This window comes from Nicotiana tomentosiformis, chromosome 9 (genome assembly GCF_000390325.3).
Source record: "Nicotiana tomentosiformis chromosome 9, ASM39032v3, whole genome shotgun sequence".
Taxonomy (NCBI): Eukaryota; Viridiplantae; Streptophyta; class Magnoliopsida; order Solanales; family Solanaceae; genus Nicotiana; species Nicotiana tomentosiformis.
The window spans coordinates 101,782,008-101,802,477 of NC_090820.1; the positions used below are offsets into that span (position 1 = coordinate 101,782,008).

Genomic DNA, 20,470 nt, shown 5'->3' on the forward strand with positions numbered 1-20,470 from the left:
TCAATAATTCAAAATTAGGCTATTAAATTAATTACCCAACCCAAAATGGTAATATTCCTAAAATTCATCCAGGACCCACGTGCCCGGATTTCGAAAAGTTTTGAAGGAAAATGTTACCCATAATCTCAAGAACTCAAATATACAATTTTCATCCAATTCCATAACCAATTTCGTGGTTAAAATCTCATTTTTTTCAAAACCTAGGTTTTTCATCTAAACCCTTGATTTCCATGATTTACAGGTTATAATCTACCCATAATCTATGTATTAACTCAAAGTGTGTAGAATTAACTTACCTTCAAGTTGCTAGTTGAAATCCCCTCTCAAAAAGCTCCAAAATCGCCCAAGAATGGAAGAAATAGGATTAAAAATGGTAAAATCCCGTTTTAAAGATATTCTGCCCGGTACAGTGAACCCCTTCTTCGCGAACGCGGTCAGTGCCTCACGTTCGCGAAGGAAAAATTTCACGGCCTCAAAAATGCCCTTCGCGAACGCGAAAGGGGTCTCGCGAACGAGAAGGCTTGCCTGGTCTGCCCTTCGCGAACACGTATGGTAATTTCATCCCGGTCCCAGTCTCCCTTTGCGAACGTGAGTGTACCTTCGCGAATGTGTAGGCCAAAATTTTCGGGCTTCATGAACGCGTCACCCTCCATGCGAACGCGAAGGGCAATTGCCCAGCTCCCATTTTCCTTCTTCGCGAACGCGAGGGTCCTTCCGCGTTCGCGAAGAAGGAAACCAGAACTGGAATTTCTGGTTTTTCCAACTTAGCTCTGGGTGATTCAAAACTCACCCGAGCCTCCCGAGACCTTGTCCAAATGTTCCAACAAGTCTGTAAACATAACACGGACTTGCTCGAACTCTCAAAACACGTAAATCAACAACGAAACTAAGAATCGCACCCTAAAACCGAATTGGATCAAAATATAAACTTCAAGTTTTTAAGTTCCTCTGAACGCGCCGAATCATACTTATACTACCCAGAATGATACCAAATTTTTCTTGCAAGTGTTAAATTACCATACGAATCTATTCCCGGACTCGGAATTTCAAACGGATATCGATTACTCCAAAACCTACTCCAAACCAAATTTAAAGAACCTTGAACCTTTAAATAGCTGATTTTCACTATTAAGCGCTGAAACGCTCCCGGGTTGTACAAAGCCCGATTCGAACATACGCCTAGGTCCAAAATATCATACGAACATATTGGAACCTTCAAATCCCGATTTCGGGATCGTTTTCTCAAAATATTGACCGAAATCAAACTTGGTCTTTTAAAGCCAAACTAAGGAACCAAGTGTTCCGGTTTCAACCAGAACACCCCCAAAATCCGAACCAACCATCCACGCAAGTCATAAATTAGTAAAAGCACATACGGGGAGTCTTATTTAGGGAAACGGGATTCTAAAAGTCAAATGACCGGTTGGATTATTACATTCCCCACCTCTTAAACAAATGTTTGTCCTTGAATGAGTTTAGAATTATACCTGGAGTGCTGAATAAGTGTTGACATCTGCTCCGCATGTCCTCCTCGGCCTCCCAATTCACTTCTTCAACTGGTTGGCCCCTCCACTGGACTTTTACCGCAGAAATCTTCTTGGACCTCAACTGGAAAACCTTTCTATCAACAATGGCAACTAGATCCTCTTCAAAACCCAACCTTTTATCTAGCTGAGCTGTGCTGAAGTCTAACACATGTGATAGGTCGGCATGATACTTCCGGAGCATAGATACATGAAAAACTGGATGAACTCCCGATAGACTGGGAGGCAAAGCAAGCTCGTAAGCAACCTCCCCAGCTCATCTCAACACCACAAATGGGCCTATAAACCTTGGGCTAAACTTGCCCTTTTTCCCAATTCTCATGATTTCCTTCATCGGAAAAACCTTCAAGAGAACTTTTTCACCCACCATAAACGATAAATCACGTGCTTTCTGGTTCGCATAACTCTTCTGTCTTGATTGTGCTGTACAAAGTCGCTCCTGAATCAACTTTACCTTTTCTAAGGCATCCTTCACCAAATCGGTACCATATAACTTAGCCTTACCGGGCTCAAACCATCCGATGGGCGAACGACATCGCTGACCATATAAAGCCTCAAATGGAGCCATTTAGATGCTGGATTGGTAACTGTTGTTATAAGCAAATTCGGCCAAAGGCAAAAAGTTATCTCACCGACCTCCAAAGTCAGTCACACATGCCCTGAGCATATCCTCCAAAATATGAACTGTCCGCTCCGACTGCCTGCCTGTCTGCGGATGAAAGGCTGTATTGAGCTCTACACGGGTCCCCAATTCACTCTGTACTGCTCTCCAGAAATGTGAAGTAAACTGGGGGCCTCTATCCGATATGATGGAAATTGGCACACCATGCAAACGAATTATCTCCTGAATATAAATCTGGGCCAACCTCTCTGAAGTTTACATAGTCACAACCGGAATGAAATGTGCCGAGTTGGTCAACCTGTCGACAATGACCCAAACTGCATCAAACTTCCGCAAGGTCCGCGGCAACCCAACTATAAAGTCCATAGTAATGCATCCTCATATCTACTCTGGTATAGTCATCTGCTGAAGTAGGGCACCTGGCTTATGGTGCTCATATTTAACTTGCTGGCAATTTAGGCACCTAGCTACATACTCCACTATGTCCTTTTTCATCCGCTGCCACCAATAATGCTGCCTCAGGTCACGATACATCTTCGTAGCACCTGGATGAATAGAATACCGAGAACTGTGTGCCTCATCTAGGATTTTTTCCCCTCAGCCCATCCACATTAGGAACACATAGACGTTCCTGGAGTCACAGAACACCATCCTTGCCAATAGTAACTTCCTTGGCACCACCCCGTAGTACCGTTTCTCGAAGAACTAATAAATGTGGATCATCAAACTGGCGAGCCTTGATCTTCTCAAATAGTGAAGACTGTGCCACAACACATGCAAGAACTCAACTGGGCTCTGAAATATCTAACCTCACAAGTCTGTTAGCCAAGGACTGAATATCCAAAGCTAATGGCCTCTTTTCCATTGAAATAAAAGCCAAACTACCCATACTATTCGCCTTTCTACTCAAGGCGTCTGTCACATATTTGCCTTGCTCGGATGATACATGATAGTAATATCATAATCTTTCAGTAATTCAAGCCATCTACACTGCCTCAAATTTAGGTCCATCTACTTGAAAGAATGCTGCAAACTGCGATGATCAGTGTAAACCTCACAAGACACCCCATAAAAATAATGCCTCCAAATCTTAAGAGCGTGAACAAACGCAGCTAACTCCAAATCATGTACCAAGTAGTTCTTCTCGTAGGGCTTCAACTGACGTGAAGCATATGTAATAACTCGCCCCTCCTGCATCAATACACAACCCAAACCAACGCGTGAAGCGTCACAGTACACTGTATACATCCCCGAACCGGAAGGCAACACTAACACTGGTGTTGTAGTCAATGTTGTCTTAAGCTTTTGAAAGCTCACCTCACAATCATCGGACCATCGGAATAGAGCACCCTTCTGGGTTAATTTGGTCAAAGGTGTTGCAATAGATGAAAATCCCTCCACGAACCGACGATAATAACCTGCTAAACCTAGGAAACTCCTAATCTCAGTAGCCGAAGTGGGACGATTCCAATTCTGAACTGCCTCGATCTTTTTGGGATTAACTTTAATGCCCTCGCCCGATACAATATGCCCCCAAAATGCCATAGAATTTAGCCAAAACTCACATTTGGAGAACTTAGCATATAACTTTTCTTCCCGCAAGGTCTGAAGCACCACTCTCATATGCTGCTCGTGCTCTTCCTTACTGCGCGAGTAAATCAAAATGTCATCAATGACAAACGAGTCAATATATGGCCTGAATACCCTCTTTATCAAATCTATAAATACCACCGGGGCATTACTTAAACTGAAAGACATCACAAGAAACTCATAATGACCATATCTAGTCTTGAAAGCAGTCTTCAAAACATCCGAATCCGGAATCTTCAACTGATGGTACCCCGACCTCAAGTCGATCTTAGAGAACACCCTAGCACCCTACAACTGGTCAAATAGATCATCAATATGCGGCAACATGTACTTTTTCTTACTGGTAACTTTGTTCAATTGGCGATAATCAAATACACATTCGCATAGTTCCATCTTTTTTCTTAACAAATAATACCGGTGCACCCCAAGGCGATACACTCGGTCTGACTAAGCCTTTGGCTAGTAACTCCTCAAGCTGTTCTTTCAACTCCTTCAATTCTTTCGTAGCCATGTGATATGGTGGGATAGATATAGGCTGGGTATCTGGAGCCAAGTCAATACAGAAATCAATATCACGATCTGGTGGTATGACTGGAAGATCTGAAGGAAATACATCGGAGAACTCCCGGACTACAGGCACTGAATCAATCGCCGGAGTCTCTGCAGTAGTGTCCCGAACATAGGCTAGATAAGCCAAACAACCCTTATCGACCATGTGTCGAGCCTTAAGAATGGAAATAACCCGATTAGATGCGCTGACAGATGAACCCTTCCACTCCAACCTAGGTAATTTCGGCATTCCCAAAGTAACAGTCTTAGCATGGCAATCTAGGACGGCATGACATGGGGATAGCCAGTCCATGCCCAGTATGATCTCAAAGTCGGTCATATCAAGCAGCAGAAGATCTTCTCTAGTTTCATAACCACAGAATGTAACAACGCAGGACCGATAGATCCGATCCACAACAATAGAATCGCCCACAAGAGTGGACACATAAACAAGAGTACTTAAGGACTCACGAGAAATACCCAGGAAATAAGCAAATAGAGATGACACATAGGAATATGTAGACCCTGGATCAAATAACACGGAGGCATCTTTTCCGCAAACATAAATAATACCTGTGATCATGGCATCTGAGGCCTCTGTATCTGATCTGACCGGAAAAGCATAGAACCGAGCTGGAGCGCCAACTGGTTGGCCTCCACTTGGCTGGCCTCCACCTCTAGGACGACCTCTACCTATCTTCCCTCCAACTATGGGTGGATGGACGGCTGGTGGAGCAACTGGTGCGGTAATCATGGGCTGCTAACCCTGCTGCACTAGTCTACCCCAAAGCCTGGGGCAGAATCTCTGCACGTGACTGAAATCCCCGCACTCGAAACAACCTCTCGGTGCGATGGGCTGCTGACTAGAAGTCTGGCCCTGGTAACCTGAATACCCATTGGAAGAACTCTGAATAGCCGGTGGGCGGTAAGAACTCTCTAGCATAGCACTGAAATAAGGCTGAACTGGAGCACCCCGATGAGGCGGTAGTGCTGGATATGGGGGCCTGCTGGACTTCCCTCTCATGAACTGACCTATACCCCCAGACGGAGCACCTCAGAACTCTCCAGAATATCTAAACTGCTTATCTCTCATAACCTTCTCTCGACTATGCTAACGCACACCCTCAATCCTCTGGGCTATCTCAACAACCAACTCATAAGAAGTCCCCATCTCAACCTATCGGGCCATAGTGGCCTGAATGCCAGTGTGCAAACCCGCAACAAATCTCCGTACTCTCTCTGCATCAATAGGGAGTATCATAAGTGCATGGCGAGACAACTCAGAGAACCTCGCCTCATAATCGATCACTGACATCTGACCATGCTGGAGCTGCGCAAACTGAAATCGCAACTTTTCCCTCTGGGAGGGTGGAATATACCTATCAAGAAAAATACGGTGAACTTATCCCAAGTCATAGGAGGAGAATCTGTTGGTCTGCCCAGAAGATAGGACTGACACCACCTACGGCCCCTGCCCTCCAGCTGAAAGGTAGCAAAGTCTACCCCATGGGACTTAAATATCCTCATGGGACTCAAGTATCCTCATGTTGTGCAGTCTGTCCCTGCCCCGATCAACGAAGTCCTGGGATCCTCATGTCGTTTACCCCCAAAGACAAGAGGATGTAGCGTGGTCCATCTATCTAATAGCTTCTGCGGCTCGCCAGCCGCAACTGGTCTAGGCTCAGGTGTAGCTGTTGCCGCTGGTTGGGCTCCACCCCCAGGTAGTGCACCCTGAGTCTGATATACGGCAGCCGCCAGCCCATAGGACTGTGCGGTAGGGGTCTGTGCTCCCCTGCTTGCTTGAGATATGGCTGGGTCTGCCAAAAATAAACCGGCATGAGTCATAGTGTCCATGAACCGCATCTTACGGCCCATGACCTCCTGAAATCCTGGTGCGGATGTGAAATCCACCGGTGCTGGCTCGGCTGCTGGCACCTCGCCCTGGTCCTCGATAATAGGATCCTCCACTGGATCCACTGGTGGCATAACTGGAACAACTCTGGGACGTCCTCGTCCCCTACCACAGGCTGGAGCCCTCCTTCGGCCTCTAACAACTGCGGGAGTAGCTCTTCCCTGGTCTGGAACCTCATTAGAGCGCGTTCTTACCATCTGTGAGAGAAAAAGAGAAAGATATTTAGTACTCCATCAGTTGCACGATGGGAGATGAAGAAAAGTAGTTTCCTAACACCCTATAGCCTCTCGAAGATAAGTACAAACGTCTCCGTACCGATCCACAAGACTCTATTAGGTCTGCTCGTAACTTGTGAGACCTACGTGAACCTAGTGCTCTTATACCATATTGTCACGACCCAATTTCACCTATAGTCCGTGATGGCGTCCAACATCACAGCTAGGCCAGCCAACTAGAGAATTAAACATATATTAATTCCTTAAATATTTATTCGAGTAATTAAACTCTTCTTACTTGCAAAAATTAAGAAAATATGAAAGATCAAATTAATTAAAAACCAAGAAAAATAATTAAATCCAAAATTCTACTCTTGTGTGTGCCAAGACCTGGTGTCACAAGTGTACGGGCGTCGGGTAGATTATACAAAAATTCTAAATATTTTTTGAAATAAAATAGACAGAACACAAATACAAGAAGAGGTATTAGTTGCTGTAGAACGACTTAGAAAGATAGCTTACCACTAAGCCTCGGGATAACGTGGGGACGCGCCAGTAGGTCCACCTATAGCACCTGTCTCAGGTCCTGCACAAAAAGTGCAGCAAGCGTAGCATGAGTACGTAAACAACGTGCACCCAGTAAGTATCAAGCCTAATCTCGAAGAAATAGTGACAAGAGGTCGACTTTGACACTCACTATGGGTCAATAATATTAAAAATAGAATCATTTAACTAAACATGATTTATATGAACAGCAATAATTTCCTTAACAAGCAGAATCAAATAAATTCTCAAATTTCAATAATTTTCAATTTATCAATTAGCTTCACAAGCTGCAATAAAATGTCAAGGTATCGTGTAATGATTATTAATAGGCACGATTTCTACCGAGGTCGTTCGACCCGATCTAGAGTATCGTGTACACTGCCGAGGGACGTGCGACATGATCTATAGATGCATCTATACTGCCGAGACGTTCGGCCCGGTCCACAAGAAAGGAGGACATTTTCTTATGAACCTCCGGGATGAGAAGTTATTATAAGGCTAACACATAATGATGTACAATTTCTATTAACATTCAAATAATTTGCACAAACATTCAAGTATACGAAATTTTAGTCTCTTACTATTTCCTCTAATAATTTATAATATAATTCCAATATTTAATTAAATAAAAGATACAATTATCATAAGTAATTCATGATTTGAGTTGTAAACTACCCGAAGATAGCATAATTAGTAGCTACGCACGGACTCTCGTCACCTCGTGCGTACGTAGCCCCCACAATTAGCAACGATTATTAATTTAAATCACCCATAGGATAAATTTTCTCTTACAAGGTTAGACAAGAGACTTACCTTGTCTCAAAATCCACTTTCCGATCACAACGTCGCGTTAAGGTCTCAATTCAGTGCTAAAAATTTGAAACTATCCAAATGTTATATAAAATAATTAATACATGCTCAATAATTAGAAATTTGGCTATTATATTAATTACTCAACCCAAAATGCTAAAATTCCTAAAATTCACCGGGGCCCACGTGCCTAGATTTCTAAAATTTTCGGAGGAAAACTTTACCCATAATCTCAAATATATAATTTTCATCCAATTACATAACCATTTTCATGGTTAAAATCTCATTTTTGTCAAAACCTAATTTTTTCATCTAAACCCTTGATTTTCATGATTTACAGGTAATAATCTACCCATAATCTATGTATTTAATTTAAAGTGTGTAGAATTAACTTTTCTTCAAGTTGCTAGTTGAAATCCCCTCTCAAAAAGCTCCAAAATCGCCAAAGAATGGAAGAAATGGGATTAAAAATGGTGAAATCCCGTTTTTAAGACATTCTTCCCGGTACAGTGAACCCCTTCTTCGCGAACGTGGTTAGTGTCTCACGTTCGCGAAGACAAAATTTTACGGCCTAAAAACTTCCCTTCGCGAACGCGACAGGGGTCTCGCGAACGGGAAGGCTTGCCTGGTCTGCCCTTCGTGAACGCGTGAGCCCCTTCGCGAACGCGTAAGGTAATTTCACACCGGTCCCAGTCCCCCTTCGCGAACACGAGTGTACCTTCGCGAATGCGTAGGCCAAAATTCTCGGGTTCGCGAACGCGTCACCCTCTATGCGAACGCGAAGGGCAATTGCCCAGCTCCCATTTTCCTTTTTCGCGAACGCAAGGGTCATTCCGTGTTCACGAAGAAGGAAACCAGAACTGGAACTTCTGATTTTTCCAACTTAGCTCCGGGTGGATCAAAACTCACCCAAGCCTCTCGGGTTCCCGTCCAAATGTACCAACAAGTCTGTAAACATAACACGGACTTGCTCGAACTCTTAAAATACGTAAATCAACAACGAAACTAAGAATCGTACCCCAAAATCGAATTGGATCAAAATATGAACTTCAAGTTTCTAAGTTCCTCCTAACGCACCGAATCATACTTATACTACTCGAAATGACACCAAATTTTGCGTGCAAGTCTTAAATCACCATACGAAACTATTCTTGTGCTCAGAATTTCAAACGGACCTCGATTACTTCAAAACCCACTCCAAAATAAATTTAAAGAACCTTGAACTTTTAAATAGCTGATTTTCACTATTAAGCGCTGAAACGCTCCCGGGTTGTCCAAAATCCGATTCAAATATATGCTTAAGTCCAAAATTATCATACGAATCTGTTGGAACCGACAAATCCCGATTTCGGGGTCGTTTTCTCAAAATGTTGACCGAAGTCAAACTTGGCCTTTTAAAGCCAAACTAAGGAACTAAGTGTTCATGTTTCAACCCAAACACCTCGAAATTCCGAACCAACCATCCCTGTAATTTATAAATTAGTAAAAGCACATACGAGGAGTCTTATTTAGGAGAACGAGGTTCTAAAAGTTAAAATGACCGATTGGGTCATTACAACGACCAAAACAGATCTAGAATAGAATCACTAGACCAAACCAAAGCAATGCTACAGATGGAACAGATCTATGTATGTTTATAAGCACTGAACACACTAATTAGCAACATAAGTTAAATATCTATGAATATTTGACTGTTAACCCATTTATTATTTTTATATTACCTTGAGATCGATGCAGGAATCATATATTTCAAATCTTGGATCCGCCACTAAATAGGAGATAGAGCAAAAGAGATGTAAGAAAACTAACCTCCACCGCAATATTATATTAGTCAAACTGTAATACTATAATATAATGAAACAGTAATATTTCTGTAACAGAAAATCAGAAGTAAAGTTGAATCTCGAAATAATTAAATATGATCTGAAATTAAATTTCGGAATGAGAATCGAGACCACTGAATGCACAGCGTGTCCTTAAGGAAATTATTCCCCTCAAGTACTCGAGGTGTTGGAATATTATCCTCCAAGGATAGAACGATTTAACTCACCAGAGTATTGGTACCAAAAATGCTAGTGAACGGCGAACCACTCGTTCAAAATATTTCGGGAAAAGAAAGAAACTGATCGGGTCGCGTCGCGTCGCGGGTCCTGGGTTATTCCGGGTTGACTTTCCGTTAATTAATTAAATAATTGAAAGAAATTTTGTCCAAAAAAATTAATCAATCAATCTTTGACCAAAGCCGAAGCCGAACGAGCGACGAGGATGACGCGAGACTTACCTTCTTTCCAACCTATTTAACACCAAGAGAAGTGTTTTCTCAATGTTATCACATTCTCTTTTCTTTCCACTACCAATAAGATAATTTTTCTTCTCATTTCCTCCCTCCGTTTCCCATTCACCAAACTTGAATCCCAAGGTATTACATTCTCTAAAATGGAATCTGAATACAGCAAGTCTTTGAAAATGAATGTAATTAAGACAACATGTATATTTAGCTTTAAAATGACCTCATATACGAATGTAAAAAAATCAACTTCAAACAAACAGAAACTGTTATTGACAGAAAGCTCCATAAGAACATACGTATCTCCAAAATGATCTCAGTTACAAATACAGAAAACGAATCTTTACTCAAATATTGACAAGGCATGAAACGCCCCAAGGTTCCAAAAAAGAAGCAAAACTATACATATTCGAAAATAGGAAAAATAACACTGTATAACCGCTCTTAAAATAATAATCGAAAAATATAATTTTTTTTAATATATATGCATTTTTATATGTTATATATAAAAAATATATAAATTTTATGTACCAAATATTAATAATTTTGGCCGCGAGCTAAAAGTGATCTTTGACAAAAAAATAAAATAAAAAATAGTATACGTAGATATGACGCCGAAAAACCTTTATGCGCTAGCTATGCAAGTCACATTCAACAATCACCGTAAAAGCAAGCTTGCTCGTAAACCATTTGAAATTAGAATCAACAGCAAATTCTACTTACTATACATTTGGAACAACAAGATAATGAAAGTAGTAGTTTTAGCTCGAACCCTGAATATGTATTTAAAAATTCACCAAATAAGTACAAAAGATTGAGTTCGAACACAATAAATCAATAGTAAATCAAATGACTTGTGTTAGAATATCGAAATAAAATTCATAAAATTTAAATTCTGAATTCGCATATGCACAAACTAGACGGTTCATCCCTACTTGGGATTTCGTTGGACAACAATGACAGAATCTCCGCGAAGGAGCATCTTGCTGATAAACCTATTTTTGCTATACTCCCTCCATTTCAATTTAAATGAGGTAGTTTGACTCGACACAGAGTTTAAGAGAAAATAGGGAGACTTTTGAAACCTGTGGTCTTAAAAACTTAAGGGGTAAAAGCTTTGTAAGGCCATGACATTTAGATGGTTATAAAAGCTTTTTATTAACGGCAAAATGGGTAAAATAAAAAGTTTAAAGTTGAATTGATTCCAATTATAGAAATGTGTTATTTTTTTTAAACGGACTAATAAAAAAAGTGTGTCATCTAAATTAAAACACAAGAAACATGTACTTTTCCATCAGTCTTGGGAACCATAGTACTCCAAATTTCTGTAACATTTTCAAGTACCATGTTGCAGTGAGGATCAAATGCCCTAACACGGCCAAGAAGTTTCTTGTTGTTCCTACAATTGATGAGCACTGTGTGTTGTTCTTAACACTCATCATTAGTACAGAAAGTGGGCCAGTATCCAATTCCTCATCAAAATAGCCCGAGCTAGCCATTTTTCGGATCGGTAATCAAAAAATAGCCAGTGTTCGCGAAGTTATTGAAAAATAATTATTGTTTTACTGAAACACGGAAAGTTTCAACAAAATATGCAAGATTATGGAGTTCATGCGTATAAACTTCTAGTATATTATATTGGAACTCCAGGACACAAAAAGTTTCAGCGTAATATGCGGGATTATGGAGCTATTGCATATAAATTTCTAACATATTATGACACATTATAAAATTCCAACATATTATGTTGGGAACTCATATGTAAAAAATTCGAACCCTATCATATTATGCCAGAATATTTTCGGATTTTTAACAGTTTTTGGTTCAGATTTTATCTTTATATGAAAAATGGTTAAATTTCGATTATTTTTGAAACTGTGACTATTTTTCAATTACCTTTTGTAAATCTGGTTATTTTTGAATTTCACCCAAATTCCTCTGCCTCATAATTTGCCATAGGAACAACCTCTGAAATTCAAGAGAGAAAATGGACAAAAAGAAAGGGAGAGAGATTAGTACTATTTGGCCTAGAAAATAGTCCAACGAGTGTTAAAAAATATGCACCTCGAATGAAAATAATTTATTCTAAATCTCCGAATTTCTGAATTTTATCTCTATAATTCTCCACACATATTTTTATTTATAATAGTACGGAACCTACTTTAACTAAAAATTGAAATACTTATTCGTGACTATATATCCTATTTAGACATAAATTAAATAAATTATCAAATACCACATTCTAAGGAATTTTAGTTTCCTACTACAACTTTGTTTAATCTTCCAATACTCCTACTAATTTTACAGGATTTAATTTTGAAGAAAGTCTTTTTTGCTAGTAGATTGCTTGACTTTCAAGCTACAACTTTATTAGCAAGGGCAAAGCTACACTTTGGTAAGGGTGGTCAATTGTCGGAAAATTACATTGCGTGTATAGGTAAAATATCAGATTTTAGAGGTACATAACATATATTGAACACCCTTTGTCGTAAATTTTTTTACTTCTTTCAAGTTTGAACACCCTAAAAAATTTTTAGTTTTGCCACTGTTTATTAGTATATATGGAAAACCTGCAAGCATACACCTTTACAAGTATGTTGATATTTACAATCATATTCAACAAAGTTATAACAGGTTTGGACTCACGGACTAACACAAGTATGAAATTTATTGAGCAGTAAGCCTACCATGAATTTCAAGAAATTTATTATTCAATGTTTTACTAATAAAAAAAAAGGAGCAGAAGTAAAATTTTGAGAAAGAAAAACCGAAAAGGGAATTAGCATGCACGAAAATGGGAAGAGATCATAATTATCAATGCATGAAAACTGTGAGTATGTTAAGACTCATTCGTGGGTAAAGTTTATGCAAGGCAGGCCCTTGAGTTGAGGAAAATAACATCAAAGAGGATAAGTAGATAGTATTATAGTAATGCAGATGCACCTGGTAGATATTTGTTGGGTATTAAATAATCAGTAGTTTAATTTTTCTAGAATTCTTAATTTAGTAGATTTCTTATATCCGTAGACTCCTAGTTATACGTAATTGCTTTGTAATAAGACTCTATATTTAAAGAGACAGAAGGAATAGAAAACGGGCAGGAAAGATTTATATAAAACAACAAGAGATCCGAGTCTCTCTCTAACGAGTCCTAAGGTTATGGGCTCCCTTTAACGAGCTTATTTATTGTTATCAAAATAGGTCGCTCACGGAATAGAAACAAGGGAAAGGATCTGTTCAACACAGACTTTCCAGTGAATCGCTCTGTGACAAGATCCATTATGTGTGATCATAACAACTTGGTATCAGAGCCAAACACTATGGGCGATCCAAGCAAACGTGAAGAGTTACAAGCTCTCCTTCAAGAGGCGCAGACTGCCAACAAAGCACGAATAACAGAAGTAGTGGCACAATCTGAATCAAGGATGGTTAATTAACTGCAACAATTGTCGTTACAATTGCAGGAATTCATTGTTGGGTTTAACAAAAATCAAGGTAAGGATTCTGATGCTAGAGCATGCAACAATGTAGGTAACCAACCCTACAGACCAGAGAATCGACCTAATCAGCTGACAGGAAATAGTGTAGTACCAAGGTACACAAAGCTGGATTTTCCTACTTTTGACGGATCTAAAGACCCATTGATTTGGCTGCACCGTTGTGAGAAATTTTTCTCCAATCAGAGAACAAATGAAACATATAAGGTGGGATTGACAACATTCCATCTTCTAGGTGAGGCACAATTATGGTATCATCAAGTGGAACAAGAGTATCCCTCTGTTGACTGGGAGGAATTCAAAGAATATAGTGTTCTCAGGTTTGAGCCTCCACTGAGCAGTAATCCACTAGGTGATCTGGTTAACCTTAAGCAAACGGGCTCAATTGAAGAATATCAGTGTCAATTTCAAGAACGGTTAGTCAGGGCCAGTAAGTATGTTCGCGAGGACCAACAAGTTAGTGTTTTTACTGTCGGGTTGATCGATTCCATTCGGCTTGATGTTGAAATGCGCAGTCCACCAGATTTGGTTTATGCCATAAATATAGCTCGAGCTTTTGAAAAGAAACAGAAGGTGGTGCGGGCGATATCTTCTCGAAGGGAGACTTGGCAAGGGACTAAAGGTTATTTCAGTACTACTACAAGTTCAACAATTCCAACCCCAAAGGGTAGCAATGCACCAGGTGGTATTACTGAACCAAAGTTGGTAAGTTCATCTGCTCCTTTTATAAAAAAGTTGTCAAGGGCTGAAATGGCAGAGAGAAGGGCAAAAGGATTGTGTTATAATTGTGATGAATTGTATTCGATTGGGCATCAATGTAAGAAGCTATTTTGGTTGGAACTAGCTGATCTAGATGATGAAGAACCTGACCATAAAAATGCACAAGAACCTAAAATTTCCTTATATGCCATCACGGGGACAGAAGTGTGCAAGAACAATGCAGTTGCTGGCAATCATGAAAGGTCAACCATTGTTGAGCCTATTTGATTTGGGTAGCACACACTAATAAGTTACACAACAGCACAATACTTGGGGATGCAAGTACAGCCTGGGACAAGTGCCAAGGTATCAGTGGCTAATAGAGAAAGAGTTTACAGCAAAGGAACTTGCCCAGCAGTATCCTTCTGTATTGATAACCAAAACTTTGAAGCTGACTTCTTTGTTATTCCGTTAGATGGCTTTGACATTGTTTTATGGGTGACTTGGTTACAAACATTGGGCCCCATTCTTTGGGACTTCGTCACACTTGAAATGAGTTTTACTTCAAGTAGGAAACAAGTCGTCTTTAGAGGGCAGCAAACCTGTTTGAAATTGCAGCTTCAATTATTGCATGATTTAGATGAGCACCACAGCAAACTGGAGCAGGTTTTGGCCGAATTTGCTGACTTATTTCAAGAGCCTACTGGGCTGCCTCCGATGCGAAATTGTGATTATCGCATTTGCTTATTGCCTGGTTCCAAATCAGTGGTAGTTCGACCATACCAGTATCCTCATTTGCAGAAAGATGAGATAGAAAAAAGTGTGCGGATATGTTAAGACAAGGAATCATTCGGCCTAGTAGATCACCCTTCTCATCTCCAGTTTTATTGGTTCGTAAGCATGATGGAACTTGGCATTTTTGTGTTGATTATCGTGAGCTCAATGCCAAGACAGTGAAGGATAAATTTCCAATTCCAGTGATGGATGAATTATTAGACGAATTGTACGGGTCCAAATATTTCATGAAGCTAGATTTGAAGTCGGGCTATCATCAGGTCCGCATGGATCCCCTAGATATTGAGAAGACAGCCTTTCGCACGCATCATGGCCACTTTGAATTTTTGGTTATGCCGTTTGGATTGTCAAACGCCCCATCAACATTTCAAGCACTAATGAATGAGGTTTTTAAACCACACTTGCGTCAGTTTGTGTTGGTTTTCTTTGACGATATTTTAATATATAGCAAAACATGGGATGATCATCTCACTCATATTGGCATCGTTTTTGAGTTATTGCGTACCCATAACCTTTATGTCAAGAGATCCAAATATTCTTTTGGAGAGACCCAAGTAGCATATCTTGGCCATGTGGTGTCTGAAACAGGCATGGTAACAGACACAAACAAGGTTGAGGCTATCATTGATTGGCATCAACCACAGTCCACCACTACCTTGCGCAGATTCTTGGGCTTACCAGGTTATTACCGTAAATTTATAAGAATTTACTGTCAGTTAGCAGCCCCTTTAACTCACATGCTTAAAAGAAATTCGTTCCAGTGGGATGAAACAGCTTTGGCTTCTTTTGACACTCTTAAAAAAGCACTTGCAACTGCTCATGTTTTACAATTACCAAATTTTAATGATCTATTTATAATTGAATGTGATGCCTCGGGAGGTGGTATTGGAGCGGTGTTGCAACAGAATGGCCATCCTATTGCTTTGTTCAGTCGACAACTGGCAGCTCGACACTTTAAATTGGCTGCATATGAGCGAGAATTAGTTGGCTTGGCTAAAGCAGTGCAACATTGGCATCCTTATCTATGTGGCATGTCTTTCTTGATTCGCACAGACCACTATAGCATTAAATACTTGTTGGAACAACGGCTTACGACTTCATCTCAACAACATTGGATCAGCAAGCTTATGGGATTTGATTTTTATGTAGAGTATAAGGCAGGCCACTTGAATAAGGCTGTTGATGCCTTGTCACGTCGTCCTGGTAAGGAGGAATTACTGTATGCCATCAGCCAACCACGTATACTACTGCTTAATGCGATTAGAGAAGAGATCTGCAATGACGCTTCCTTGCAAGAATTAGTTCAACAAGTCCTTCGTCAAGAACTTGATGCTTCCTAGTCAATCAAATACGGGCTACTATTTTATAAAGGCAGTATCTACTTGCTGCCTTTTTCCCAATTGATTGCTACTATTCTATCAGGATATCATGATAATGCCTATGAAGGGCTACAAAAAACACTGCAGCGCATACGGCAAGATTTCTACTGGAAAGGTATGAAGTCGGTTATTGGGAATTATGTCGCTGCTTGTCAAGTTTGTCAACGCAACAAGGCTGAACATCTAAGCCCTGCAGGTTTACTATAGCCACTTGCACTTCCTGTGCAGGTATGGGCTGGCATCTCAATGGACTTTATTGATGGCTTAGCAAAGGCTTGGGGCAAAACAGTATTATTTGTGGTAGTCGATCATTTTTCCAAATATGCACACTTCATGCCCATGTCTCACCCTTACACTGCAACCCGTGTTGCCCATATTTTCTTTGAGAATATTGTTAGATTGCATGGGATACCCGGATCGATTACTTGTGACAGGGATGTGATTTTTATAAGAACATTTTGGAGAGAATTGTTTCGTCTATGTGGAACAAAGTTGGCATTCTCTTCTGCTTATCATCCTCAGACTGATGGTCAAACTGAAGTTGTGAATCGTACTATTGAAATGTATTTGTGTTGCTTGGATGCGGATTATCCAAAGAAGTGGGTTGATTGGTTGCCTTGGGCATAGTACTCCTATAATACTTCCTTTCATACTGCATTGCAAACAGCTCCCTTTAAGGTTGTTTATGGACGAGATCCTCCTTGTCTATTGTCCTCTGTGGCTGGTTCTTCAAGAGTAGAGGCTATTGACAATGCATTGCCGGATTGTGATTTAGTTCTGCTTGACATTTGCAGCAAGTTGAAAAAAGCTCAAGTTAGGATGAAAGACTGTTATGACAAAGGTGACCGTGAGGTTGCATATGAGCCAGGTTCACTACTTTGGCTGTGTTTACATCCTTATCGTCAAAAATCTGTTGCGGGTCAACTATGCCATAAGCTTGCACCTCAGTTCTTTGGGCCTTTTCCTATGTTGCGGCGAATAGGGAAAGTTGCGTATGAGTTTCAGCTGCCCAGTGATTGTAAGTTGCATAATGTATTTCATGTATCCCTCCTTAAAGCTTTTAAGAGTGTTGCTCCCACAGTTTCTCCGACTCTGCCACCACTAGCGGATGGTCGTGTTGTTCCTATGTCTTATTCTGTTCTACGAGCTCGTCTTAATCGAGGAACTTGGAAACTCTTAGTGCACTGGTGTGGGTTTGATTGGTCAGATGCTACTTGGGAGGATGCTGAACATTTTCGTAATGCCTATCCAGACTTCGAGCTTGCGGACAAGCTCTTTCAAGGGGGGGGGGGGTGGTAATGTTACAGACTCATTCGTGGGTAAAGTTTATGCAAGGCGGGGCCCTTGAGTTGAGAAAAATAATGTCAAAGAGGATAAGTAGATAGGAATGTCGATGCACCTGGCAGATATTTGTTGGGCATTAAATAGTCAGTAGTTTAATTTTACTAGAATTCTTAATTTAGTAGATTTCTTATATCTGTAGACTCCTAGTTATGCGTTATAGCTTTGTAATAAGACTCTATTTAAAGAGACAGAAGGAATAAAAAACGGGCAGGCAAGATTTATATAAAACAACAAGAGATCTGGGTCTCCCTCTAATGAGTCCTAAGGTTATAGGCTCCCTTTAACGAGCTTATTTATTATTATCAAAATAGGTCGCTCACGGAATAGAAACAAGGGAAAGGATCCGTTCAACACAGACTTTCTAGTGAATCACCCTGTGACAAGATCCATTCTGCGTGACCATAACATAGTACGTATCAAATATTCAAATATAATTCAAGGTACATATATATAAAGGAATTTTGACATAGAAAAATATAATACCTGAAGGGAATTAAGGAAAAAGTGGGAAACCTTTTAGTAGTTGAAAAGACATTATTTTCTAACTAGGGAAAGTACAGAAAAAGCAAGCCCGAATGTTTTGCAAATTGCAATCTAGGCTCTATAGTTTGGTTCTTCTCCCCGGTAAGATCTGAATATTGTCATATACAAATCTTGTTTTGTGGGAGCATTACTATACTTCTGTGGCGAAGCCAAGAATTTTTTCAAGTGTGTTTAAACTTGAAAGAAGTAAAATTATTTTTCGACAAAGAGTGTTAATATATGTTATATACCTCTAAAACTTTATAATTTATCTATATACACAATATAATTTTTTAATGAATTAAGGATGGTCATTTGACCACCTTGTACGACATGTGGCTAGTCTTTGTAAATATCTGCCAAAGCAGGGGCGGAGCTAGAAACGCTGCGTGGACTTTTTTAGGATCACTGTTTAAATTTTGATCCCGGTAATTTTGTTTTTGAGAAAATAGCTCGGGCTAGAATTTTAATTAAGAAGCGTTCCTGGAGATCTCTAAAATTTTTCTATATGAAAAATTCTGTCGATTATTACGTTTTGTGGCAAAAAGCGGTTAAGAGGATTTTTTTTAAAACTAGTGAAAAGTGTATATCCTCGGCGACGTTGGGATTGATAAAAAATTACTGTACTAGGCGTTTATACCAAACAATACGTAATTTACTATGATTAAGCGATAAATTAAGGTGAAAATATTTTTAATTAACTATAGTGTAATGATAATCATGTTGGCTTAGCTTTCAGCAACTTGAGTTTAATTAGTTGAATCTTATTTTCCAATCTATGAAATACAGTGGAAAATTTAAAACCGAGGACTCTGGGAAATGTTCGATATTTTTGCAGCTCCCCATAAGTTGCTAATAGGGACAAGAATTTTTTTCAACTCTCATCGATTAAGCGTATTGTGTCGGTTTGTTTGAGTAATATATCGAGACATACCTCTTGATACCTATGTAGTGATGACAAAATAGATAATAATAAAAAAAATTATTCATCCATATTATTCATTAATATATGGGTTGAATAATAAACTTTTAAAAATAGGTCAAATATGAATTAATTTCATATTATCCACTTAAAAATGGATAACTAAAGGATAACCAATAAGTTTAATTTTTAATTTGCAAAGACTCAAATTTGGGCTTCCTCAAGATTCAGAAACTATGAATTCTCCAAAAAATGATCGTATTCAAGAAGTCGTGAATATTATGGATATCCATATTGTATAGGGAAAAATACGACATGACACGTGACCGCTTAAAGGAAGGACACGTGGAACACAAGATGGGGATGGCCACCGAACATAGCTATTCCGCTTGTTACCGGAAGGAATAACGATCATAGAAGAAGTATTAAATGCTTTACGCCTGTTAACATTTAATATAAAATACTTTACAGCATTAAGGATGATGGTCCGTTACAAGGAATTTGACATTTATGTCTAACGTTACATCTTCATCAATGGTCCTCACAGTTGACATTAAACAAGGGCATGATCCTAGAACTTTCCCTAAACATAGCTATAAATAGAGAGCCAAATTATCATTGTAAATGGCACGAATTTTCTGGCTAACTTACACTACATTTTATACAGCATTTTAATACAATTTTATTTTCTCGCTTTTGATCTCATCATTGTTGTGCCCGAAAATCCTATTCCCGGACTCATCAACTCTGTCATTCCATCTACATTCTAAGGCTAAGGATTTTATATTTCATCAGTAATTTCATTATATTTTGGATCAAATTAATTCACTTGTCTAGAAATCACGAACAAATTCAATTGTACCGTTTTACGGGTTAACAATTGGCGCTCACCGTGGGGCCTAGACAATCGTGCAGTTAAATTGATCCTTGCCTTTTTTACTAACGTGTTTGATTATTTTATCTTAGCAAAAATCACAAAAGAAATGGCAGATAACATTGTTAACGACACACGCAACCCTGAAATTCAAGGGGAGCAACCGCATTTCGAGGATTCAGTCAGTGACACTCGCAATGAGGGGAATGACGTCACACCAGTGCATGACGGGCGGTACCCTCGACAGGTTCGGGAGACGACTCCTAATGATGCTGATGAGAAGCATGTAGCGAATGCAGTGAGGGTCCTGCAAGAGCAACATGCTATCATTCTAGATCATCTCACGCGGCAGGATCAGGTTAT

At 39.7% G+C, this 20,470-nt stretch overlaps 1 protein-coding gene across 1 annotated transcript; it reads left to right on the forward strand.

Annotated features, from left to right (window-relative positions):
* The first annotated feature begins 14,607 nt into the window (after positions 1-14,607).
* Positions 14,608-15,108, forward strand: LOC138899285 (uncharacterized). The gene has a single exon (XM_070185439.1). The coding sequence runs from the start codon at positions 14,608-14,610 to the stop codon at positions 15,106-15,108; it is 501 nt and encodes a 166-aa protein (XP_070041540.1).
* The last annotated feature ends 5,362 nt before the right edge of the window (positions 15,109-20,470 follow it).